At 39.7% G+C, this 26,010-nt stretch overlaps 1 protein-coding gene across 1 annotated transcript in view; it reads left to right on the forward strand.

The window, feature by feature from the left end:
* MTREX (Mtr4 exosome RNA helicase) overlaps window positions 1–26,010 on the forward strand; it is a 76,766-nt gene that overhangs the window by 48,864 nt on the left and 1,892 nt on the right. The window contains exons 19-26 of the mRNA XM_075541041.1: window positions 4,137–4,265; window positions 5,463–5,573; window positions 7,609–7,797; window positions 8,702–8,865; window positions 14,470–14,575; window positions 17,024–17,080; window positions 18,172–18,334; window positions 25,854–25,958. Of these exons, the coding sequence (XP_075397156.1) occupies window positions 4,137–4,265; window positions 5,463–5,573; window positions 7,609–7,797; window positions 8,702–8,865; window positions 14,470–14,575; window positions 17,024–17,080; window positions 18,172–18,334; window positions 25,854–25,958 (1,024 nt within the window). The remainder of the gene's footprint in view (window positions 1–4,136; window positions 4,266–5,462; window positions 5,574–7,608; window positions 7,798–8,701; window positions 8,866–14,469; window positions 14,576–17,023; window positions 17,081–18,171; window positions 18,335–25,853; window positions 25,959–26,010) is intronic.

Consider the following 26,010-nt stretch of genomic DNA (forward strand, 5'->3'; position numbering starts at 1 on the left):
ACTCCTGTAAAGATTTAACGTCTCATAAACTCAAAGTGGCAGCTCTGTTCTGCCCTGTAAGGTCACTATGAGTTAGATGTGACCTGTTAACTTCACTGGTAGACCCCCTAATTGTAAGCTTGCCTTTGAGCTCTGTGTGGCCATCGCAGTGCCTTAGTGAATTCAGCAGAGAAGTCGAGTATGCCTTGTTGGAAAGTGGGTTGTTGTCAGGAAATCGGCCTTCGGCTGATACGTATGGTGGTTGTACACGACCCTTATGCCATTTTTACAAATGGCAAGCAGATCATGAAAAACTGAGACAGAATGTGATACTCTAGTAACGATGTAGTCAAAATGTATTCAGAACGTAGAGGAAGTAGAAAATATTAATTATTAAATTTAGCATCTTAGAAGAAAGTGAATTAAAAATTTTAAACCAGACTTTGAAGAATACATGGAATTTCCTTTGGTGGATATTTGCTTGTGAAGGGGCGATGCTGTGCAGCAACCATTGGACATTCGGGGTGAAGGGAAAGGAATTACATTAAACATTGGAAATAATTGTGGAAATGGGTTAAAATATAAATTTCAAGTACATTAAGGTTAGAACTAAGCATTTGAAAGTATCAGTGAGCCATTGAAATCTAGTTGGTTGAATGTTTTTTATGTGTGTCTTTAACCCTCTCCGAGCTTTTAATTATTCTCATGACAGGGGGGTTAATGGAGGCCACTCCTATTGTTTGGCTGAGACCTGGAATGAAGTAGGGGTGACAAAAGGGTTCTGATGAAGGACACCAAGGAACTAAAGTCGTCAGCCCTGGTGTGGGAGATAAAAGGGAATAAGAAATTCTTGATAATGCCTCAGGTTTTGATCTATGATAAGATGCCCTATTGATGCAAACAGTGCTAAACTAGATTGACATTTTTTGTTTTGATTCTATCATTTTTCCTCTTTAAAACATACCCAGGAAGTTTGGAATGTTTAAACTTGACTATGATTGCTTGTATTTTATTGATTTGAGCTATGACTAGTACTCAGGTCTAACAATAGGATTTTTTTATATTCTTTTTTTTTTTAATCAACCACTTCTGCATATTGGAATGTGGGAGATTTGTATTTCCTTCTTTATTTAAATACTTTTTTCCCACTGTATTGGGGGTCTTATAAAAATTCATACATCAATTGTATCAAGCATATCTGTGCATGTGTTGTCATTCTTTTCTAGACATTTACTTTCTATTGAGCCCTTGGTACAGCTCCTCCCCCCCGGTGACCCCTTGATAAATTATAAATTATTATTTTACTATTACACTGACCTCTGTCTCCCTTCCCCCGTGGTTTTCTTCCCCTGGAGGGGTGTGTGTGGTTATGTATTGATCATTGTGATCAGTTCCACCTTCCCCCTGCCCTGTTCCCATCCTTGTTCCTGAATTCCATGTGTCGTGCGCTCTTTTATCTGTACTTTGTAACTGCTCCAGTTTAGTCCAAAGTGAGAGGCAGCACTGGGGTCATGATTGAAGGGTGAGGAACCCTCAAGAAACCAGAGGACTATTGTGTGTTTCAGCCGTGTTTTACTGCATCCTGGTTGACTCATCCCTTCCCTGTGATTTTTATATTTCCTTGTGTATTATTCTTTAGCCATGAGAATACGATTAAATGCCCACATGTATTATTTTCTTTAAGCATAATTGGGATTAATGAAGGTCTGATCTTCTTTGTAGGAATTGAGTTAACTTGCAAGAATAGTCTTTATTTAAGTCTCTCTGAAAGCTGTTAATTTCTACTTGGTGAAATGGAAAGGTTGGCCGTCTGTGTTAACTGTTAGGGTTTCGTCCAACCCTTGAAGACCCTTGTAGATTTCCTAGTTCACCAGCATAGACCCTAATTCACGAGGCTATAGAATCACTGAATTCCAGGAAAGACAGCAGTGGCTTGTGCTTCTGATATTTTTCCTTCTCTACTGACTGTAAGTGACTTGCTTCACATACTAAGTTATTCCTTACAAGGAATGCGATTTCTAACAATGCATCCCTTTTAACAAATGTTACATTGCATTGAAACAATTTTGAAGCCTTTGGAATGTCCTATAAAGGGGTTTTGCTGCCATAAAATATGTATTATATGCTTCAGTAGTAGAATTCTCTTCCCTGCAAGGAGGTCTGTACTCAGTTCTGCCCGGTGCATCTTGTGCACAGCCACCCCCATCTTTCTGATTTAGGGGGTTGCATGTCGCCTTGATGTTGGCTAGGTTTTGATGGACCTTCTGACTTAGATTAGGAAGAAAGAGCTACGTTTTCTGAGTGATACTTCTGCTCTTAAATTGAGTACCAGGTATAGGGTGGATGCCATACTAGCTTCACGTCTTTATGCTCTGCCCCTCCCGGGGTGAAACCACAGCCGTGATAGAAGGGCAAGGTTGGTCTGGGCCCTGGTCTTTTCAGCAGCACTGTATCAAAATAGAGGCTGAGCAGAAAAGGAATTTGCCACATCTGTCTTCACCTTCCCACAGGATAGCCTCAGCGAAGAGTCGTTGAAAGAGGCCTTAAAAATGCTGATGTTCCTTTTGGGAACATACCTAGCTGTGAGGAGAGGAGAGGGGACCTGCATTTTTGGCTTTACTAGTCTGGAGTAGAATTTCTGTGTTGCTTGAGATGAAAGTAGCAGGAAGTGGTATCCGTTCACGTAGCATAGACTCCTGTTCTTTTATTAGATTGTGTTTGCTGTATCTTTTATTTACTGTATGCCCTCAGGACCATTTCAAGAGAATTACATTTCTGTTTTGGTTTTGTAGTGTTTTCTCCAGTGTCGCTGAAGAGTTAGGGCCACAGAGCAGGTCTACAGAGCTCCTTATGCTGCCATACTGAAAGTCAATCAGTTTTGGCATTTTTTGGAAAGAAAAATTATAGCTAACAATGCCATAAACAGGTAGAAAGAAAGAAGACATACCGATATTTCTGTGGATAGTCTTTAAAATTATTTGGCTGGATTTATGTGGAATCTTATATATATAAAGAGATGGGTGGGGTGTAGAAACGTATTAATATTTTTCCTGTTTAAATTAATGGTATAAGTCATATTTTCCAAAGAGCTGCTTACATTTTTCTGTTCACAAAGAACGTGAAGTACGTTTTTATGGATTTTGGAATCTCGGTCAGAGTACTGATCCAAAGATTTTTGTGGCCAGTAGAGTTTGCCAGAAGCAGAGGGAGAATGCAGACAGGAGAAAGTAGTTTCAGATATCCTGAAGAAAAACATTTTAGCTGTATATATTTATTTTATACTGTTTATTTCTTTACATTCTTGGGAATATAGACAGTGTTTTATTTTGGTAAATCAGTGTTTTTAGTAGGTCATTAGCTGTATTTTTAAAGGAGCAAAGAGATGGAAGAAAAAGTATAAAATTATGTGATTCAGAGCTTAAAAATTAGGACCAATAGGCAAAAAAAAAAATTAGTGTAGGCTAAGACAGTCAGTGGAAGACCAACTAGAACACTTAATAATTATTTCCTAGTATGTGAAAAGTCACTTTGAAGAAAAAAAAAAAGAAAAGTCACTTTGTTGACCACATTTTACAGAGTACAGAACTGGAAGAACTGAGAATTTTTTTATATTAAGAAATAGTTTCAACAGCAATTTTTCATATAATGCTAGAATAAGGAAGGCTTTCAACTGTGTTTTCCTAGAAATATTTGAGGATATTTCAGCAATGTTGGTTTTCTGTTACTGTATGAAAGACTGTTCTCATATATAGAGGGCACGCTTAGTTCTTAGAGCTTTTGAAAATCATGGTTTTATTAGAGATGTTAAAAGTATTATTTTACAGAAGTGCTAGTAAACGGAATAACATAAATCTATGTATATTTGTCATATAATTGTGATCATTTTGTTTCTCAGACTTTCCTGTAATGGTAAACAATTATGTATTAATCATTAGAAAGAAAGTATCATTTGATGGCACAGTTGACAATGATTTCTTAATGGTCTGCCATTAACTATGGAGTATGTTGAAGGATGCAGAGACCACCTTCACAGTATGCAATATATGTTACTGCACATTGTGTGGCAGACATAGTGCTCAGTGCTCAATCTCTGGATACTTAAAGTGCATGGGGCTAATTTTCAGAAATGTACTAACTTCTTGCTTTTATTTTCATAGCCTAATTCTGGTGAACTGGATCCTTTGTATGTAGTGGAAGTACTTCTGCGCTGTAGCAAAGAGAGCTTGAAGAATTCTGCTACTGAGGCTGCAAAACCAGCTAAACCCAGTGAGAAAGGAGAGATTCAGGTTTATACTTTAATTTTCATCACAAGACTGAAGCTGTTGTTTCTTGACTTAAGTCCATGAAGGTCTATACACTTCTAAAGGCAGTGTTTCCATCTGTCTGTATACTTCTAACGTGATGTTTTCATTTCTCTAACCCTTCCCCAGAGAATTCTGCATTTTCTGATATGCACCCCCCCCCCCCAAAAAAAAAGAGCTGGGGCACTCTTGGTGTCTCAGTTTGTGTTCCTTTCCAATACTCTTTGAGTTTTGGAAACCAAAAATTAGAAGGGGCAAGAGTGAGGCAGTAGGGTCGCTAGAATAGAATGAATTCCTGTGACCATCTTTGAAGAATAAGCAAGAGCTTTGTTGTAATAGGAAAGAATTTCTCACCAATGCAGTTTACCATTTTCTTAAGATTTTTAATCAGCCTTCATGATTGTCCTGTGTCCTTGGAATCACACACACACACACACACACACACACACGTCATAACCACCTGAGTGGGCTTCACTCTGCCTTGAATTGCACTAGCCTAGCAGATACACCGTGAACCTGTCACTGTTGGCAGAGGATAAGCACATTTTATTTGGAATAAACCTTTGCGTGTATGAAGTGCAACCTTAGTAGCAATATTTTATACTTACCCTGATGTTTCCTTCATTTGGCTTCAACTCTATGTATGTGCATGCCTTGGAAACTCCCAGGAATCTGTTGGAATTTTCCATGTACAAGAGTTAGCCACTGTCCACTCTTGACAACCCCTGTGTGACAGAATGCCTGGGCCTGTGTTCTCTTCATGATCGTTTGGGGGTTGAGTCCCCAATTGTGTCATAACATTTCCCAGAGAGTTTCCTTCACCTTTGCTGGCCTACTTCCAAATATGATAGTCTTCTCCAGCAGCCAGTCCTTTCTGGTAGCCCAGCCAAAGTTGCCAATTTGAAATATTGGGCAATAGTCTGATCCATAGGGTTTTTTGGCGGCAGGGGGAGGGGGTTGATTAGTCTTTCGTAAACTGGAAGCTTTGCCCTCCTGACATTTGAAGTAGCAGTGACATAGTTTCTAGCATCATAGCAACTGTAAGCCATCACAGCATAACATAGGGCCAGGTATTATGAGTGCAGCTTTTTTTTTTTTAAGAATCCTAGTTAAAATTTCAAATGGCAGCATTTTAAAATATGCACTTTTGAGTTGTAATCTTGTGTACCGTTTTGTTGGTAGGTGGTTCCAGTTTTGATCCATCTCCTGTCTGCTATCAGCAGTGTTAGGCTTTACATTCCTAAAGACCTTCGACCGGTGGACAACAGGCAGAGTGTTTTAAAATCAATCCAGGTATGTGTGTTAATTGTGTAAATCAAATTAAAGAATACGTTTTATTAAAAAGTAAAATGCTATTAAATATATTGCTATTTCAGGAATACTTATATCTAAACTATCAATATTAGCAATTTAAAAAAAATAAAAACAGTATTGTCAGATCTAATTATTAATTGCCCTCAATTTTTGAATCCAATAAATTACTGAAACCATGTATTATTAATTATCACTATTAAATGCTGAACATTTTTATTTGTTATGAATGAAAACAGGTTTAGGTCATATTTTAAGTCTTGTATGGAGAATCATTTGCCAGGGCTAAATATCTGTTTTTTAGTGTACTGAATAAATAGATAAAAACAGTTTTTACTTTTAATAGGGAAAATTGAAGCTTTCTAGAATAATATTTTCCAGTTAAAAACATGACTTTTTAATGTATTTAATTCAAAGCCTTAGAGTAGCATTTCCTGTCTCATGAGTGACTGTTGTAGAGCCTGATAAAGCAAAGAGAGAACCCGGACTGCTTCCATGTAGAATGCATGGCAGGCTCTAGAGATCCGTGGGTGAGCTTACTGAAATGAATGCTTCTCTTGGCGGCGGTATAAAACAGTTTATGTTCATTTTGATACTCAGCAGCAACAACAAAAATCCCTAAAATGTTTACGGCCCATTGGCCTGCTGGTATTAGTATAAATATATCTTACAAGTTCATTGACTTGTAAGTCCTACTAACATTGATTTCACAATATCTTCAAGATACTGGCACAACATAAATAATGCCACACTTCTGAAAAATTGAGTAGTTTGTTCTTTTGAATCTGATCAAGTAACAATTTTCCAAACGGAAACTTCAGTTGCAATGAATTTTTTTTGAAGTTACTGGCAAATGCTATGTCAAAGAGATTTCACTTTTGACATGAACTTTACTTGCGGTCTCTCTCTAGCTCAGTTTTGCCTCATCGTTTCCGTGAGATTGGACTGTCTTCGTTAGACTTCTCAGGCCTCTATTGGGAAAACAGAGAAGGAATCAAGAAAATGAGCCTGCTAACTAAACCCTTCATCTTATGACTATAGACTTCCCTTTTGATACTTAATTGTACCTCTTTAAACTCTAGAAGGGACGTTGTCTTTGCTCCTAAATGCTATGCCTGTGACTCAGATGCTTTATATGTACAAGTTGGTCCGTTTAAACTATATGATTTTCCCATTTTGTTCTGAAAATTAAGCTCCTCTTATGCAGGGCAAACATAGATCTGGAAGCTAATCTATAGGCACTTAACAGAGATCTCAGCCCTTTGAAACAGCTTGAATTGTAGGTTTATTTAGAACATTAGTCATATATCTTTGAGTCCTTCTCATTTCAATCCCTTTACTCTTAGCATGCTCTTTTCCTCACCTCACCTGACTGCCTGTCATATATCAGACCTTTAAGGCTATCCAAGACCTGAAAATCTCTTAAGCTTATTGTGAGATAAACACATAACACTTATTTTATTCCACAATTACCTTTTGACTCTGTGGCGTCTTTCTCAGCAATATGCCCGAATGAAGCAGTCTGAACATTGGAAACCGTTTTCACTGGAGAGTCTCAGTGCAGGAGTGTCAATGAAGGCAAAATGTTACAACTTGAACATACATTACTGGCTTGACCACTATGTTGCCCCACATTCAGAACTACTGAAATGTATAATGCACCACATCTTATTAATAAGTTTAATTCAGGGAGATTGCAAAAAGTTTCATAGATGAATGGAATGAGAAGATAGTGATTTTTTCCCCCAAGAATTTTTGAAGCCCTTTCATATATTTCTATGTCAGTAAATCATAGTATGGTAATTTGGGGGGGAGGATTTCAAGACAGATATAATGAGAAAATAGTTCCCATTTAAGCAGTAAAAATACAATTATATTTACAATCGTATTTCTAAGGTTAAAGTTTCATTTTTATGTTTGTGTATATGGATAGGAACTTAAAAGGAACTGTTGTGTTAGTCTTCATAATAGTTTTGTTTATATGATGAAAAGTGAAATTTTAAATACTTCGTTTCAGGAAGTGCAAAAGCGTTTTCCTGATGGTGTTCCCTTATTGGACCCCATTGACGATATGGGTATCCAGGACCATGGACTGAAGAAAGTCATCCAGAAAGTTGAGGCTTTTGAGCATCGAATGTACTCTCATCCACTTCACAATGATCCAAATTTGGAAACTGTGTATACGCTTTGTGAAAAAAAAGCGCAGGTATAACAATTGTTTTTAATTGTAGAATTCTATATATTAAATAAATGGAATTTTGTTTTTCCATTTGTTTCTTCAATTGAAACAGAAACATGAACTAGTTATCATTTTTAGTAAACTATCAGCTCTTGCAGCTGTGATTGGATACTTTGTGAACAAAGGGCTAAAAAGAAACTGGTTATCGGGAGAGAAAGAACAGGAAAACAGGTGAACTAACTGTAGACCATTATGTGAGCTCTATTGAGGAGTCCTGGTGGCGTACTGGGTTATTACTTAGCTACTTGCAGAATCCGCAGTATGTACCCTTCAGCTGCTCCATGGAAGAAAGATGATGCTTTCTGCCTCCGTTACAGTTGAACAACTACACAACACCCCCACCCACCCAGCAGCTCTTTTCAGTCCTATGGAATCCACTTGCTGGCAGAGGCCTTTCTTTTGGTTGAGCCATTGCTGCCTCGAGCTCATCTAGCACTGTGTCAGGCAGTGCTTCCTTGCTCCCCATAAGTTCTCAGTGGCTAATCCCTCAGGAGTAGACATCTCGTCTTTCTTCCTAATCCTCCGGAAGCTTCACTGAAACTTGTCCACCACGGGGACCCTGCTGGCGTTTGAAGTACTGGCGCCACTGCTTCCCGCATCACAGGAACTTGTAAGCCACCGTCGCATGAAAAGCAGAGATGAATGTTTGCAGTTAGTGATTAATGACTTTTCTGGTTCATCACTCCTCTTGCGTAACATCCAGTAAACGTAAATAAGAAGCTCCTATATTGCTTCTTTTTTCCACTGAATTGTACACAGCAAAGTATGTTGGGGAAGTTGCCTTTATAAAATAGTCATTGTTTTTTTGAGTAAATCCTATTTTACACGATCACTTTATTGCTGAACTTCCTCTATATCCGTATATCCTTAGATTGCCATAGATATCAAATCTGCAAAGCGAGAACTGAAGAAAGCAAGGACTGTCCTACAAGTGGACGAACTCAAGTGTCGCAAACGCGTTTTACGAAGGTTGGGATTTGCTGCTGCTTCCGATGTCATAGAGATGAAAGGACGAGTGGCTTGTGAGATCAGCAGGTAAACTACACATAAAGGAACTGGGTTTTAATAAAGAACGCTGTTTCAAAAGTGAGGGCTTTTAATCTTTGTGGAGGAAAAGAACTGCTTTTAAAATACAAAGGTTTTATACTACATTACAAAATTGATGTGATTTGGACCTTAGATTGATGAATCCCAGAAGGAAACTTTAAAAAAAATCTTGGATACCACTAATTTATATTACAAGCATGGTAGTGAGCATTTTGATGCATTTATTTTATTTTTTAAGTGCTCCATGGGTGCTTATGTAAGTGTCACTTTATTTATACATAGTTCTTTCTTTGTACTTAAATTTTTACAATTATGGACATTTTCCCATCTTGAAATTTCATCTAATATTTGCTAGTCTGTGATAAACATAGCATATTTTATCAAAGGTTTAGTGTAACGACTGGGTATTGCAACAAAGTGTACTATAGGTTACAGCTTAAAATTGGATGTAAGATAGCGTTTGTTCTGGTAATTTTGTGTCACATTACAAATATGACCTCAAAACCAAGTGGCCTAGCACAACAGCGATAATCATTTTTTCTCTCTCGTGGCTTCTTTTGTCGGTCACTTGGGCGGGGCTAGTTAAAGTGGTGTAGCTCCGGTTCCCATGTAATTGCTGCCACACGCGGTTAAGAAAAACAGCTGGATTCCTGAGCAGTTGGGAAATGTTTGGCTCTTTTCCTCTCCCTTCTTCAAAATTACGTCAATAAACAGTATCGGAATAAATGGAAAATGTTGAAATTGTCAAGGAGTTGACTTTGCTTCAGTACACAGTACACAGTACTGGAAGCGGCATGTCAAGAAGTCTAGTGAAGCAGATTGCCTTGGACAGGGCTGCTGCAAAAGACGAATTTAACCTGGTAAAAAGCAAAGATGTCAGTCTGAGGACTAATATGTGCCTAACTCAAGTCATTTAGAATATGGTGTTTCTGTCACCTCATGGATGTGGAAACCTGAAGGATTATGTACTCTGGAATGACGGTGTTGGTGGGGATTATGGAATGTACTATGCTTTGCCAAAAGAAAGAGCATTCTCTCTGTGAAGAGGCACAGCCAGCATGCTTCTTAGAAGCATAGACGGTGAGACTGTCTCACGTACTTGGGACATACTACCTTGAGTGACCGGTCCCCGGTGAAGGCCCTCATGATTGGTTAAGTGGAGGGGCAATGAAAACGAGAAAAACTCTCAATGTGATGGGTTGACATTGGGGCTGCACAGCGGGCTCAGACAGACCTAGGAGCGATTGTGAGGATGATGTAGGACTCGGCACCGTGTCCTCCTGTTGTACACAGATAGGGCGTGGTTTTTATATGACCAAACTGAAGGGACAGCAGCTGAAAACAATAGACTTCAACAGTGATGGTGAATTAAATGTAGGTAATGTATTAAACTCAAGAATCATTGAGCAAACATTACATTTGTAAGCAGCAGTAGGAAACAAGATCATCATTTATTTCTTTGTTCAATAAGGAGAGAGGACTTAGTTGTATAAAGCGTTATGGTAAAAAGATGACCATTTCATTTTGCTAAAGGAGCTTGTGATCGAAATCATGTGTGATTCTGTGCACCTAAAACATTTACAAGTTGTAAAATACTGAAAGTAAGTATAAATACTAGGAAATTAGCAAAAAGCACTATGAAAAGAAAAATATTGTTAAATCAATCATTGTCATATAAATTTTTATCTTTAGAATATAAATCTAAAAATAATGTTTTTAATTTTGGACCAAAAAGGTGCCCTTTCTCCAACAAAGTCCTGCGTTATCACAGGACCAATTCAATTTAAGGCAGAGAGAGGTCAGTACAGAAAGTTCTGTTGGCTGAGATTCCCAAGGGGGCAGGGAACAGGCAATCTTGGTATGTTTTCTTGGTCACAGGATAACCATGAAGGCTTACTGGAAAGAAGCCCTTAAGAAAATGGAAAACTGCACTGATCAGAGTAAGACCAGGAGAGTTGCATATAGGCTTGAAGGTAAACAAGCGGCCTTCGAGTTGAGAAGCAACAAAGCCCACGTGGAAGAACACACCAGCCTGTGTGATCACAAGGTGTCAATAGGATCAGGTATCAGACATCAAAGAGCAAAAAATCAAATCATTGTGAATGAGGGGCAATGCAGAAGTGGAGACCCAAAAACCATCTGTAGGCAACAGGACATCCCCTTACAGAAGGGTCACAGGGAGGAGACGAGCCAGTCAGGGGACAGTATAACACTGATGAAACACAACTTTCCTCTAGTTCTTTAATGTTTCCTCTTCTCCACTATCATTCTACTTTACAAATCTGGCTAGACCAGAGGACGTACCCTGATACAGATCAGAGCTGGAAACAGGGAATCCAGGACAGATAAGCCCCTCAGGACCAATAATAAGAGTAGATATACCAGGAGGTTAAGGGGAAGTTTGGGGAGATAGGGGGAACCAATCATAGTGATCTACACTTAACCACCTCCCTGGAGGGTGGACAACAGAAAAGTGGGTGAAGAGAGACATTGGTGGAAGAGATGAAAAAAATAATAATTTATAAATTATCAAGGATTCTGGAGGGAGGGAGGCCTGAAGGGGAAAAATGAGGAGATGATACCAAGGGCTCAAGTAGAAAGAAAATGTTTCGAGAATGAGGATGACAAATGTACAAGTGAGTTTGACACAATGTTTGGATGTATGGATTGTGATAAGAGTTGTACGAGCCCCCAATTAAATGATTAAAAAGGGGGGGGATTGTTTTCTACTACAAGAATGCACCTGTTCTATCTTTGAGAGTTGCAAAGGATTATCTACAAGAATTTTGGGGGGGTTGGAGAGCTCCTCCACCAGCCAGCAGCCCTGGTCTTGCTCCTTTAGACTTCTTTTTGCTCCTCAGTCTCAAGTCGCATTAAAGAGAATCTGAACTGCGGTCCTCGAGGATGCCAAAGCTGCTATTTGATGTTGTGCAAATCAAAGAACAGGATTCTTTGAGAAAGAGTTTGAGAGATGAAGACACCAAGCTTTCCGGATTGGTTTAGATCTAGATGAAGTGTATGCTGAGAAACAATCGCTTCAGGCTTTGCTAGTTTTGTTAATAAACGTTTTTCCATCTGCTTGCTGAGCAAATAACCCAAGAAACTGGACTGCGAAAGAAGAGCCTGGCGTCAGGATTGCAGTAAGGCGTAGGAACAATCTGTGGCATGCAGAAGACAAACCTTGTTTCCTGAAAATGAGGAGGACTAGAAGCACTTGCTGAAGAATTTCAAGGATTGCAGCCTTCAATATGGCTTGTAACTCAATTAAAGAAGACCCCAAACCTCACAACTGAGCCAACAGATGGCACAATTAACAGAGAAAACACTGGAGTTGTCTAAGATGTCATCTTCCATCCACAATCAATATTTATGGAAGCAGTATTTGAGAAATCAAGCACTGCTTTGCATTGGGTCAGTCTGCTGCACAGACATGAATGTCACCTGGAAGACTAGGGTGCCTGGGCCAAGCCATGGTACTTTAAAAAAAATCATTTTATTGGGGGCTCGTACAGTTCTTATCACAATTCATACATACGTCCATTGTGTCAAGCACATTTGTACCTTCATTGCCCTCATCATTCCCAAAACATTTGCTTTCTACTTGAACCCTTGGCATCAGCTCATTTCCCCCTCCCTCCCCGCTCCCCCACCCTCATGAACCCTTGATAATTTATAAATTATGATTTTGTCATATCTTACACTGTCCGACGTCTCCCTTCACCCACTTTTCTGTTGTTCATCCCCCAGGGAGGAGGTTATATGTAGAGCCTTGTAATTGGTTCCCCCTTTCTACCCCACCTTCCCTCCACCCTCCAGGTATCGCCACTCTCACCATGGGTCCTGAAGAGATTATCTGTGCTGGATTCCCTGTGTTTCCAGTTCCTATTTGTATCAGTGTACATCCTCTGCTCTAGCCAGATTTGCAAGGTAGAATTGGGATCATGATAGTTGGGGGGGGGGGGCAGGAAGCATTTAAGAACTAGAGGAAAGTTGTATGTTTCGTTGATACCCTGCACCCTGACTGGCTCGTCTCCTCCCCACTACCCTTCTGCAAAGGGATGTCCAGTTGCCTACAGATGGGCTTGATATGATTATTTTTGTTCTTTGATGCCTGATACCTGGTCCCTTCTACACCTTGTGATAGCACGGGCTGGTGTGCTTCTTCCATGTAGGCTTTACTGCTTCTTAACTAGCTGGCAGCTTGTTTATCTTCAAGCCTTTAAGACCCAAGATGCTTTATCTTTTGATAGCCAAGCACCATCAGCTTTCTTCACACATTTGCTTATGCACACATTTGTCTTCAGTGATCATGTCAGGAAGGTGTCCATCATGGAATGCCAATTTAATAGAGCAAAGTGTTCTTGCATTGAGGAAGTACTTGAGTGGAGGTCCAATGTCCATCTGCTGCCTTAATACTAAACTTATAAATATATGCACATAGATCTATTTCCCCACCATCCTATATAAATATATGTATGTACATGCCTGCATTTAGACCTCTATAAATACCCTTTGCCTCTTAGTTCTTTCCTCGTTTTCCTTTTACTTTCTTCTAGTCCCACTGTCATGCTCAGTCTTCATTTGGATTTCAGTAATTTATCTTGGTTACATTGCCCTGCTGAATCCTTATCAGGCCTTTCACCCTCCTTGCCATAAATTTTGGATCACGTGTTGCTCTCTTGTCTCTGGGTTGGTCAACACCACCTCCTTTCCTCTGTGTCCCCCTGGAACCATCAGTTCGTTGTTTTCTCCTGAAGACTGTTCATCAGCCTATCTTATCTAGATAGATCTGCTGAGATGATAATGCATGATACATTTAATCACCTCATAATGCATGTGAAAGTTGGACAATGAACAAGGAAGAATGAAGAATTGATGCATTTGAATCACAGTGCTGGTAAAGAATATTGAAAGTACTATGAATTGCCAGAAGAACAAACAAATCTGACTTGGAAGAATTACTGCTAAAATGTTCCGTGGAATTAAGAATCGCGAGACTTTGCCTCATGTCTTCTGTTCATGTTCATAGAGACGAGCCCCTCTGGAAGGCCATCGTGCTTGGTAAAGCAGAGGGGCGCAGGAAGAAGGCCTTCGACAAGACAGGTTGGACAGTGGGCTGCAGCAGAATAAGTGGGAGGGCGATGAGAACAGGCGTCTGACTCGGAAGCAACCGGAAGGCACCTAATAATGACAACAAATATTTTTGTGTACTTTGAAAACCAGGAAGCTAATAGGGAAAATGTGGGGTTGCTGTGCTTACATGCTAATTTAGATTTGTAGTGAGTTGCATTGTTTTTTTATTCTTCTATAAATGACTCAAAAGGGTTCTTTGCACCCAAAAATGTTACTACTATATTCCTGGTTTCTCAAGAGATAAGAAAGGGCTCTGTATTTTTGGTGAACCTTAGGGTATGTGAAACTTGCCAATCCCTCAGTTAAATAATTTTTGGTTACATACACACACTCTCCCCTACTTAGAATGTCAATTACTCCTTAAGGTCAAGTAATTTATTAAAAATAATATTTGGACGATGTTTTCATGTGTCTGCACATTTGAAGCTTTGAAGATCCTTCTCTTTTCCTGTTCTCTAGTGCGGACGAGCTGCTGCTAACCGAGATGATGTTCAATGGCCTTTTCAATGACCTCACTGCGGAGCAGGCAACAGCATTACTGAGCTGCTTCGTTTTTCAAGAAAATGTGAGTTACAGATTTAACTTATTTATATAAATTCACATGCCTAAATAATATCACAGTACTGTGGTGTTTCTAATTACAAAAATATTTCAAATTCATATATTATGTGTGATATTCAAAACTAAGAAAGCATTAAATAACTAAATACCCATTATCAGATGTGGGAGTACAATGGTACTTTTAAAATGGCTATTCATCATTAATTAGAATCCACATTTTCTCTGTTGCCCTCTTCATTGTTTGGAGGTCTGGCTTAGGCAGTTCTAGGAAAGAAGAGATGACTGTAAGTGAACTAAGACAAAACTGATAGTTGATAGAGAGGTTGAGCGACCCCACGTGCCCGCACCCCATTATTTGAGAATAGAGTACCTCTGCAGCGAGCGAGCTCATTAGAGGATTGCATCGGAATGTTCATGGGGAACGTTTGAAGCAGTCGCCATAAACACATTCTCATTGAGGGAACACGTGAGTTCAATAGTTCAACAACTAAAGGAAAAAAAAACCCAAGGGGCTGGCCGGAACACCCCAAGAATGCTACTCAACCTTTGCTTTATTCCAGAAACCAGTCTGGTTTCTTTTTGTGTGAAATGCGTGTCTTTCGTTCCAAATTTAAACATCTTACTCATGTTAGATGGGTGGAATAGACATAATAGTTGTTACCTTTGCTGTAACTAAATTTAGACTGTACATTCCTAACCTTTTAGGTATATTTTTGTTGTTGTTCTGCCATGCATTTATCTATTAACTTGTTATTAATATTTCCCTATTATTTGAAACCATTAAGATAGAGAAATTATGTAAATTAACTTGGGATTATATGAGTGAAATGTGGCATCAAAGGATGTTAATCAAATAATATATATCATTTTTTGGACTACGTGGATGTTTGTCTCTTAGGCTCCTGATTGCTGATTAGAGTCACAGCTTTAGTGGTGTGATAACAAGTAGAACAGTATATGCTCCCCAGAACATGCCTGCAGCACACTTGCGAAGTAATTACATGCAGTTAATTTTACATATTACCTTATTAAAAATACTATGTTTGAATACTATTCTCAGCTTCAAAAAATTTATGGTATCAATTTCAAGATACTGTTTGTCAACTTTCTTTGAGCAGACAAAGTTTAGAGGTTGTGAGAGGCTATAGTTTTTGACCTGTGTCAACCTTTGTCTTGTGGCTCATCTCTTGCTTTATGTTTTCTTTTGTTTTTAAAATGTGGCACGATAAAAATTCTTTCTTTTAAGAGACCCTTTAAAAGGAGTTGGGCTTGGCCAAGCCACAGCCCTTAAAGACTGGGGCAGGATGTCACTATCCAGTTAGGTGAGACCACACAGTTTGCCTGTGTATTGTCATTGATTCTTGTGCTGATGTCTTACAACATAAGGAAGGAAAATTACCCTGATTTTCACATGGAATTTTGTTGATGCTTTTAATGGAATGTTTTCTTGCCAAAAAGAATAAACATAATAACCTACTTGTTATAAATTAGAAACTGTTTGGCATACTGTCTTCTGTTAAAGAGGTGTACTTTTTAAGCACACTGAATAGGTCTTAACACAAATTTAGCAGAAACAGTTTGCTTTCATCATCTATACATGCTAGTGAATGAAGAGAGACATTATGGAAACAGTGCACCTATATATATACTGTGTCGAATAGTGATAGAGGCTATGGAGAATAGGGGACCAGTGAAGTCAGATATAGACCATTAAGGGGACAGAGTTACTATGTTTTAGAATAAATATTTAAATGAAGTTTTAGGAAGACCTCACTGTTAGAATGACATTTGAATTGAGACCTGGGGAAAGATGAGGGTGCCAACTTGCAGCCTCTGTCTGGTGGGTGAGCACTGGTTGACTGCCAGGAACTGCGTCTACTGCAGTGCCTCTGGTGACCTCAGAGGAGATGTGAGCAGTCATTGTTGACCAGGAATGAACACAGTATCAAAAATAGTCAGCAATGACACCTTTTTTCTATTACTGGAATTTTGAATTCAGTCTGGCCATCTTGCTATTTCGTCAGTTGTCATGCTTTTTGGTTTTAAGAGGAATAATACAGATCTTGATGGATTATGTATGACATAATAGGCAAATGATACCTATTAAAACCAAATCCTACATAACTCAAACCCAATTCCATGGAGTCATTTCTGACTTGTAGAGACTCCAGAGGTGTGTGAGACTGGGTTCGACGAGAGAAGCAAATCCAGCGACACTCGTGTATGGGAGAGCTTTATATCAAGAACTATTTATGTATCAAAAAATATTCCAGCCCAGTCCAACTCAAGTCCATAAGTCTGATACTAGTCCAGACTCACAGCCATATGAACTAAGGGTTGATTCGAAACTTTAAATACTTAAATTTTGGTATTAATAGTTATCCTGGAAGCATTTTTGTTTGTGATGTACTTTAAATGTGGGTTTTTATGTCTAATTTTTCTTCTATTATAGTCTAGTGAGATGCCCAAATTAACAGAGCAGTTAGCAGGACCACTTCGTCAAATGCAGGTAAGATCTTTGAACCACGTCGTTTGTGAGTAGTAGATTCTAAAGTGAATACTTTTACAGGCAGATCATAGTAGTTTATCATTTCACAGAAACAATTCCTTTCAGTAATAAATTAGTCGCTTGATGTTAGTGGAAGAAGGGGTCATCCTTGATTTCTGACTTCACAAAGGTGAAGGAGAATCAGACTTACTAATCAAAGGCCAATTCTTTGAGGCAGAGAGAGATCAGACATACTTCCACACACAAACCATCCTTCCCACAGCACCCTCTACTTTGCTGGGTTCAGTAGTTCATTGCAGTGGCTACACAGAACTCAGAAAATACTATATGACTGTCAGGCTTATTAGGGAAGTTAAGAGATCACAATTCAGGATTAGAAATGTTAGCATTGTATCCTAAGCATTTCTGATCCAGAATTGTGGAAGTGTTGTAAGAAAATGTAAGCTTTGAAACCAGGTAAATCTTTATAGGTTTAGGAACTTTTACCATTTAAGATACCAAGAAAATATGAATCTAAATCTTAATATTTCTCACAATCTGTTTTGAATGAGCCCTGTTGGCTCAACTGTTGAGTGCTTGGCCACTAACCCACAAGTTGGTAGGCCGGACCCCCAGTGCTTCCCTGGGAGAGAGCCTGGGCGATCTTCTGCAGAGATGCCGGCCCACAACACTGTATGGGCAAGTCCTGTGTCCCAGGAGGCAGACATGAGTAAGAATTGACTCAGCAGCACCCCACAAGAATCAGTCGGTTTCTGTTTTCTTTTTACTCTCTATGATTAGAGATTTCTTCAGTGTTTTTCTTGGGTAACTTTAATCAGGAGTGCTATTTTTAGTAGAAAGGTATAACTTGGTGAAAATCTTGGTGCAGATATGTTTTTCTTGGTGAATCACCTCAACATAATGGGAAAACTGAACCGTTTGGTCATGTACCCAAAGAACAGACATCCTGCCCGTTTAGAAACACAACGGCTACCATGCAGGCACAAACCCAAGGCAGAAAAGGGTCCCTTGTAGAATGCTGGCTTTGGAAACCTAAAGAAAAAGAGGACATGGGGGATCCTCAGAAGAAAGCTTATCATTTATCTTTAAAGGAATGTGCAAAAAGAATTGCGAAAGTTTCAGCAGAAGCCAAATTGGAAATTGATGAGGAAACTTACCTAAGCTCATTCAAGCCTCACCTAATGGATGTCGTACATACCTGGGCTACTGGAGCAACATTTGCCCGCATTTGCAAAATGACAGATGTCTTTGAAGGTATGGGTAAATTTCATAAACACTTTTTCTCCCTGATAGAAGGAATATACTTATATGTACTTAGAATGCCATTGTTTAAAATAAGCAGGACTAGGGAGGGGGATATTTGTGTTGTATGTTTATTACCTAATTGCATGTGTCTAATATATTTAATATGTTATATATAATTTGGTAATAAGAAAATGACGTTTTCTCCTCCAGTAGCTCAAAAGGCTTTTCCACTAATCTCTTGTTTGATCATGTAATGAGCATGGTCTGCCCATTACAGATTCCTTGGGAAATGATTTTAACAGTTTCCGATTCTTTGCCAGGGATTTTGTACTCAAATTAACAGATGATTCTAAAAAATCATATTTATATAGATATTTTTGCTTTTGTTCTCTTGGTAAGGATTTACTGGTTTGGTTTATTATTGAACTAAAAATATTCACCACTGAATTTTTAACAGCTACAGCATGAACTTTTAAAAAGCAGGATTTTGAGACAGAAGAGTAGCCATTAATAGATTAAGGATAAATTTTAAATGAAAATACAAAGACAAAAGGAATATATTGATGAATTCCAGGAATCAAAAATTCCGTTTTTAAAGAAGAAAAACTGATTTAGGTGGAAAGGGTTTGGCTATTATTTTGTAGATATTTATAATAGTGAATTATAGCTACTCGATTAGATAATGACATTGAAGTTTTTAAAAAATGAGAATAAATGGCATCATAGAGATTAGAGACTATGGAGACTATAAGCTTATTTAAAGTACATATTGTTGATATGCTGCTTTTAGAAAAACTGTACAGCAAACATAGGAAAGAGAAGGACTGCATAGTGCTTTGTTCTGATTGAATCGGGTCGTTGTGGGTCAGCATCCATTCCCCGGCACTCTACTTGTCACAAAGAGGCTGAGGTTTCGAGGGGTAAATAATTGTGTCACTATCATGGAGGAATCCATGATACCACCATGATTTGAACCCTGCTCTCTGACTGCAAAACACTGAGCAGGAAGCCTATTCTTGAATTTTGGACCACCTGGAGATTGCTTAGCATATCCCATTTCCATCCACAGAAAATCCACGGTGAAAAGGTCTGGTAAGTGTTAACTGTTGAGTCTGTGAGAAGAACGCATGAGACACTGACCTCACTTGTAAACACTTTGCACACAGGGACAAGGAGATGCATGGTAGCTATACACCTCTCATGTTTGAGAGGCACAGAGGCAGTCAAATAGAGCAACAGCACTCTTGAGATGGATACCTTTTTGGAATATAAGGATGGCCCTTCTGATAATTCTGTGATTATGCTATCCCAAGGGTTGTGAATATTTCATACTGGTATAATATCTGCTTCACTGAGATAACCTTAAAAATGTCAGTCCCTTCTATGCATAATAATACAACATTGTGCATAGCATGGCCTGTCCTTTTTTTCTTTTTTTAATTTGAAGAAAACTCAAAGGATAATAGATTAGGCCTATTAGATCAGCAAATTTTAAAAAATTATGTCTAAGGAGGCCCTTGTGGATTAATCTTTTGTACTTCAATGGGAAAATTATCAGTGTGGAAGATGAAGCTAAAATTGAAGACAGTCCGTTCTTCTGTCCAAGTATCATATATAACCTATAACTTAGCCTTTTCCACAACTTAGGATCATTCCTGAAATTCATTCTGTCCCCTTTAATAAGTTCCTCGGGGTTGTTTCTACAATGTAGTTTGTTTGATAAATTCAGGTTTAGTGATTTGAGAAACTTGGTTTATAGCTGTAAATTGGGTTTAACATAGTGCAACCTAATTCTTAAGCTTTCTGGATGTTTCCAACCCTTTCTGGTCTGGGTGTCATTCTAACAGATAAACCTTTCTAAAATTTGGATAAGGAACATACTAACTTGTTAAATGAATAACCTGTAAAAATAAAAGTTGCCGTTAAACAGCAGGAAAAAACTGAAAACCTTCATCTAGTTAGGCTAGTTTTTCTTTTTTCCAACACACGTTCTTCATGCTCCTTTTTAAGCCATGTAGTTATTTATTTCTTCCATTTCAGAGTAGTCATTCTCTCCTCTTGGTGTTGTACATGCTTTACACCAGTGGAAAAATACTGTCATCCTGGCTCTTGCCCGGTCAGGAAGGGGCTGCATTGGAACTTCCTGGTTGCTGCACGAGAGTCTTCTCTCTTTCTACTAAGTTACTTAACATTCTTCTTTCTGGGAAAATAAAAGCAGCTCATCGTTTTGTGTGCCGAGCCCCCGAAGTCATTTACTGGGCTTGCCCAATGCTACAGAATGACTTCACTGTGATTTTAGTTCAGGAATTTTTGGGGTTTTATATAATTATATTATATATATTAGGAAGCTTTAAAAATTCATGAAAACGTAATTAAAAGCTAATGGAATTTTTCCATGATGTTTTTGAAGCCCCTTCTTATCTGTTATATAAATAACTCTTGACTGTTTTCATTCTGCAAACTAAATTCAAGGGGCAGTGTTTCAGAAGTGTTTATGTGGACTGATGCTGGCGTCTCAATCTACCCACCCAGTCCAAATAGCTTCTACAGCCGGCTACCGCTGCTCTCCGCCACTTGAGCGAGCAGGGCCGTCACCCTGACTGTCACTCAGTGTGCGCTGCCCTCAGGAGAGCTTCTCTGACAGAGCATCACTGGATTGACTGCACTTTCTTCAAGTGGAGGCGGAGAAGAGCCTGTCCCTAACTCTTCCCTCACCCAGACGCTTCTTACTTCCGTGTTTAAATCTTGGCACAGTGTTAGTGCTAAATGGGTTAAGAGTGAATACATATGTATTTGACAAGTAATTCCTGAGGCCATGGTGGAGAGTCTGGCACTGTGCAGGGCAGAGAGCTCCCCGCTCTCAAAGGGTGCAGCTGAGCCTGGGATCTGGTGTTAAGTAGCTGCTGGGAAGGAAATCTGTCCAGCCTAACCTCAGGCTGGACGCGTTGAAATCACCGAGAGATGACTGTGCACCACTGGGGGGTCTGGAAGCGGGAGGCAGAGTGCTCCGAGGAGTCAGTGGAAATGATGCCATTATAATTCAAGAACCAGGTGCACCTCATGCTGGGAGAAATTCCCTGAAATCAGAATGCGCGTGGTTTGCTGAAGAAGAGATCAACAACACGTGGCATACCTGTACACTGAGTACTCTTTGGTCAGAAAGAGGAATGAGGTGCTGATTGCCAGACTGGTGAACCTTGAACTCAAGATGTGAAGTGAGAAAGAAACCAGACTCCAGAGTGCAGTGTTGATTCCGTCTATATGAAATGTCCAGAGGAGGCAAACGCAGAGACAAAAAGTGGGTTCATGTGGAGCAGCTGTTCATGGCGTGGGGTGGGTATCGTCTCATGATGGTGAAAATGGTCTACAGCTGCAGCCTGATGTTTGATAGCACAACTCTCCGCATACTAAAGGGAACCACTGTGCTGCGTATTTTCACCATGCGTGTGGTCAGTCTCTCTCTCTCTCTCTCTCTCTCTCTCTCTCTCTCTCTCTCTGTCTGTCTGTCTCTCTCGCAGGAATTCCGTTTCTCTTTATTCATGCAGGAACAGTGAGGTCTGACGGAGTAGTAAGCTAGTGTGTTGTTTCTGGACATTTCCAATAGGCTGCGGTGGTTTGGCACGCTCATCCGCACTGAAGAGACAGCATGACCCCCTCAGTGGTGGTGCTAAGAGGTTGGGCAGCCCAGGGAGCCGGGGCTCCGTGGCAGCTCAGACAGCTTCTGGGGCAGGCATAGGAAGCAGCAGATTCTCTCTGGGGAGTGGCTGCTGCTGGCAGCTGCGGGCAGCTCGTGTTTGCACACACAAGGTAATTTGTTAATGAGACTCTGGGCAGCAACCACAACTATTGTATGTGCGACCCGGTACCTACTGACCTCGTTTTTTTGATCTCCTGTCATCTGAGACTGCTTCAGAACTAAGCTTCCTAAAACTGAATTAAAGTATTTCCAAAGTGTAGCATAGCAATGCCTTCTGGCTTGATTTGGACATTTGTTTGCAGTAGTTATTTTTCGTTCTTACTAGTTTACTTCATTTGGTTTGGTCTGTAACAACTTCCGCAGATTCCAGTTATTCACTCAAGCTAGTCAATTGTAGAAATACAGAAACCGTCAGTTTGGCTGTGCTTCCTGGTACACATTTGAAATCAGTCGGTCAGTCTGTTACAGAGGGCACCTTTTGTTGAGGTCCTATGTAGCAGAAGGCTGTGTGAAGAATTTTATTCAATAACCTTCTAAGGTAGGGCCCTTAGTGTACCTCTTATAATTGTGGCCTGTTTGTTTTATTTTGTCTTAATGAGGGAAATTTCCATTTAAGAAGTCGCAAAATCTAGTGTGCTATCTTGATTGACAGCTGCAAAATACTACCGTATATATAATTGAGGGACCACAAGTGATTATCCTATTACAAAAATAATCATATGTCCCGAAGCATCTGCTTAAATCAGCCTTGAAACTGACTCACCTGAGCTTCCCATTGGTAATTGCATGACTATGTGGACTCAAAATGTGATGTCACCTGGGAAAAGGGACAGCACTTTCCGTGGGTGTAGCCTCTCCCATACTCTGGCCTCCCTCGGAGTTGCTCAGTCTCCACCCCATCCCCTTCCTCATCACCCCAGCCCCTTCAGCCTCCAGTTCTCGCCTTTCTGCTGCCGTGATAGCAGATAAATATGCTTCCCTGTTTCATCCACACCTCTAGCCACCAACACAATGTCGTCCAGAGTGCAAATGCTGGATTCAGATCCCAGTCCCTCCCTGGCAAGCACCCGGGCTTCCTTGTCTTTGGCTAATAATAGTATTTACCTACCACTTACCTTATCTCATGAGGCTCACATGGTACCCAGTTGGAGAACCATTAAGGAAGTGCCTGGCACATAGCGTTCATTAAATGTTAGCTGCTGTCATTTTTTAGTAACACTGATATGTTGTCATCTTCACTCTTGATGCTTCCTCTTATGCCAGGCACATAGACAGACAGAGTATTTGAAAATAGTTTGTCTTCAGCTGCCTAACTCCATTTTCCATTTCGATCCACACTAATCTGGGGCTGTATTTCATGGAAATTATTCCTACCAAAGCCACCAGTGACTACCTAACTGCCCAAAGCAGAAAACAGCCCCTTTATCTTCTTGACACTTTATGTAAATTCTTAGGCATTACCTGGCAGTGAGGATTTCTACAGAAGTTTACATTAAAACCTAAAACTTATTTTAAAATTAACATTAAAAATTTAAGATGATTTTGTAACATTTATTAAAATATTAGCATTTACTTATCGACTTAATCGCCTGCTGTATTTGGTGAGACATAAAATTAACTCACCCCTATGTGACAGCTGGAACTGTTTCTCTGTGGCGCGGTGTGTGCTATGAGCCCCCACCCCTGCTCTAGACTACAATCATGAACATATTTATTGATCCCTCGTTCATATGTAACCTCTTTGAGCTTCTCCATTTCTCTTTTTTAAAATGAGTTCAATAACTGTCTCATGGAATTGCAAAGACCAAACAAGAGAATTCACATAAAACACAGAGTTGTCACAAAATAAGTACTTGGAAAGTGCTGAACATTGTCCTTCTTTCTTAAAAAAAAAAAAAAAATTCAGCCTAGTTGAAATTATTCATGGTAACTAAGTGTCATGAATAACAGTTGTACAGTACCAGCAAACTTAAATGTACACAACAGCCATTGGGGTTGTTTCAAGATGTGAGATAGGGGAGAAAGATGAGGTAACGTTTTTGCCCCTAGTGATTGAAGGTTGGGTGTTATGGAATTTCTATCCTGGCTGAATTTTCCTTTTGTTATTTGATTTTCATCAAATAAACTTTCTTTGGAGTCAAATCACTTGGATAGAATAGTCCTAGAAGTAGTGGAAACAAGTTGTAATTCTGTGCTGGCAGTTTTCTCCAAGAACTGCATGCACCTTAGGTTAGGCCAAGAAGAGCAGAAAAGCTATAAACTTCTGAGTGTTTTTGCTGAACAGCTGCGTTTTAACCTTACATTACTTTAAGGCCTTTTTTCTTTTTTGACCTTTTTCAAAGAACTTGTGCCTCTAATCTCTTATTCAGAGATTAAGGTAGGATACCACAATCATTTTTATTAAGCTCAACAAGTGAGAAAGGGAAGTAAAAGTGGGTTAAAGGCCTCGATCTCAGAATGACTTGGTGACCCAATTTGACCTCTGCCTCAGTGTCCTGTACATGGAAGATGTGTTGTCCTTTTAACTAGGGTATCCCCATGTGTTTTGAGTGTGCCTTGTGTATCCACTAAGAGTGGTCTCTCTTGTTGACCAGTCTTGCCCTATAAGCGTCCTGAATGGGCAGCATCTTTGTTTTCTCACTGCTGTGGTACAAGGCGCCTGTGGATATTTCCTCAAGTTCCTGGGGCCCAGCCCCAACCCCCTTCGGAAGCTCTCTGTGCACGGTGTGGGCACCTCCTTAGATTCTCTTAGGCCCGGGTTCACGCTAAATTCCCTTCAGCTTTCTGAGTTAAATTCTCGATTGTTTTTCCGCCTTGCACACTCAAATGTAAGAGAAGTTAGAAAAAGAAAAGGGCCCCTCAGCATTGCACAGTGAGTATTTACAAAAACTCGATGCTAATGCAGTGTTAGCATTTTAAGGAGTCTGTAAGGAGCTAATTAAAAGTGTTCCTCTAGCCTGCCTCATAAGAAAGAGCTATATTTCTAATTAAAGTACACTTCCTACAGTAACAATGAAGTCCTAATCCATTTAAACCGAGCTGGATAGCACTGAAAGAATCAGCCAGTCTGCGAGAATTGGAAGTGTCCTTACAGCTTCAGTTTTATACACTCATTCATCTTAGGCAGGGAGTCAGGTCCCATGGGAAAAGCTTGTCTCCTTTTCTTCGTTGAGGACACACTGTATGCAAAAAAAAAACCAGATGAAAGAACCTATTTAAGGTCAGGAAGAATGAGTACTTGTCCTTTTAAAATCAGTCTGATCCTATTACTGTCCTTTAAAAGGCCCTCTTTCAGTCTCCTCTTCACAGGATGGTGTTCACACTTCTCAATAGGCTACCCTCCTGGCCTTGGAATAGGTGCAGTTTATCAAGCTTCTCTGCCCATTTGTGGACTTCCCTCCTCACATGCCCTGCGACACATGCTCGTCTCACGGACTCAGCTTACTTGCCACCTTTGCCCGCCCTTCACTCACAGGCTCTCCTCTGCTCCCAGGGCAGCTTGTGTACCTAGCCCTCTAGTAGGTGTCAACACATCATCACGAATCCGTCTCTTCCGCCTCTTTTGCCTTTATTAAAGTATCTAGTACAGTGCTGAGGACATTGCGCTAAAAGTTTGCTGTTACTATCTAGTACCGTATATACTCGTGTATAAACCGAGTTTTTCAGCACATATTTTATGCCATTTTTGTAAAATTAGTGCCTCATCTGAGAATCAGGTCTGCTTGTACTCGAGTATATGTGGTAATTTTCCCGTGTTCTCTTGCCTTGCCTCTTAATTACAAGTCTCGTGTTCATTTCCATTTTACAAGTATTTGTTTCTTTTATGTTCAGGTAGCATAATTCGTTGTATGAGACGCTTGGAAGAATTGCTTCGGCAGATGTGTCAAGCAGCAAAAGCCATAGGAAACACTGAACTGGAGAATAAATTTGCAGAAGGTCAGTGTCCTATCCATAAGCTTTCCTATTGGTACAGGGGAATCTTGTGGGA

This window comes from Tenrec ecaudatus, chromosome 2, assembly GCF_050624435.1.
Source record: "Tenrec ecaudatus isolate mTenEca1 chromosome 2, mTenEca1.hap1, whole genome shotgun sequence".
NCBI lineage: Eukaryota > Metazoa > Chordata > Mammalia > Afrosoricida > Tenrecidae > Tenrec > Tenrec ecaudatus.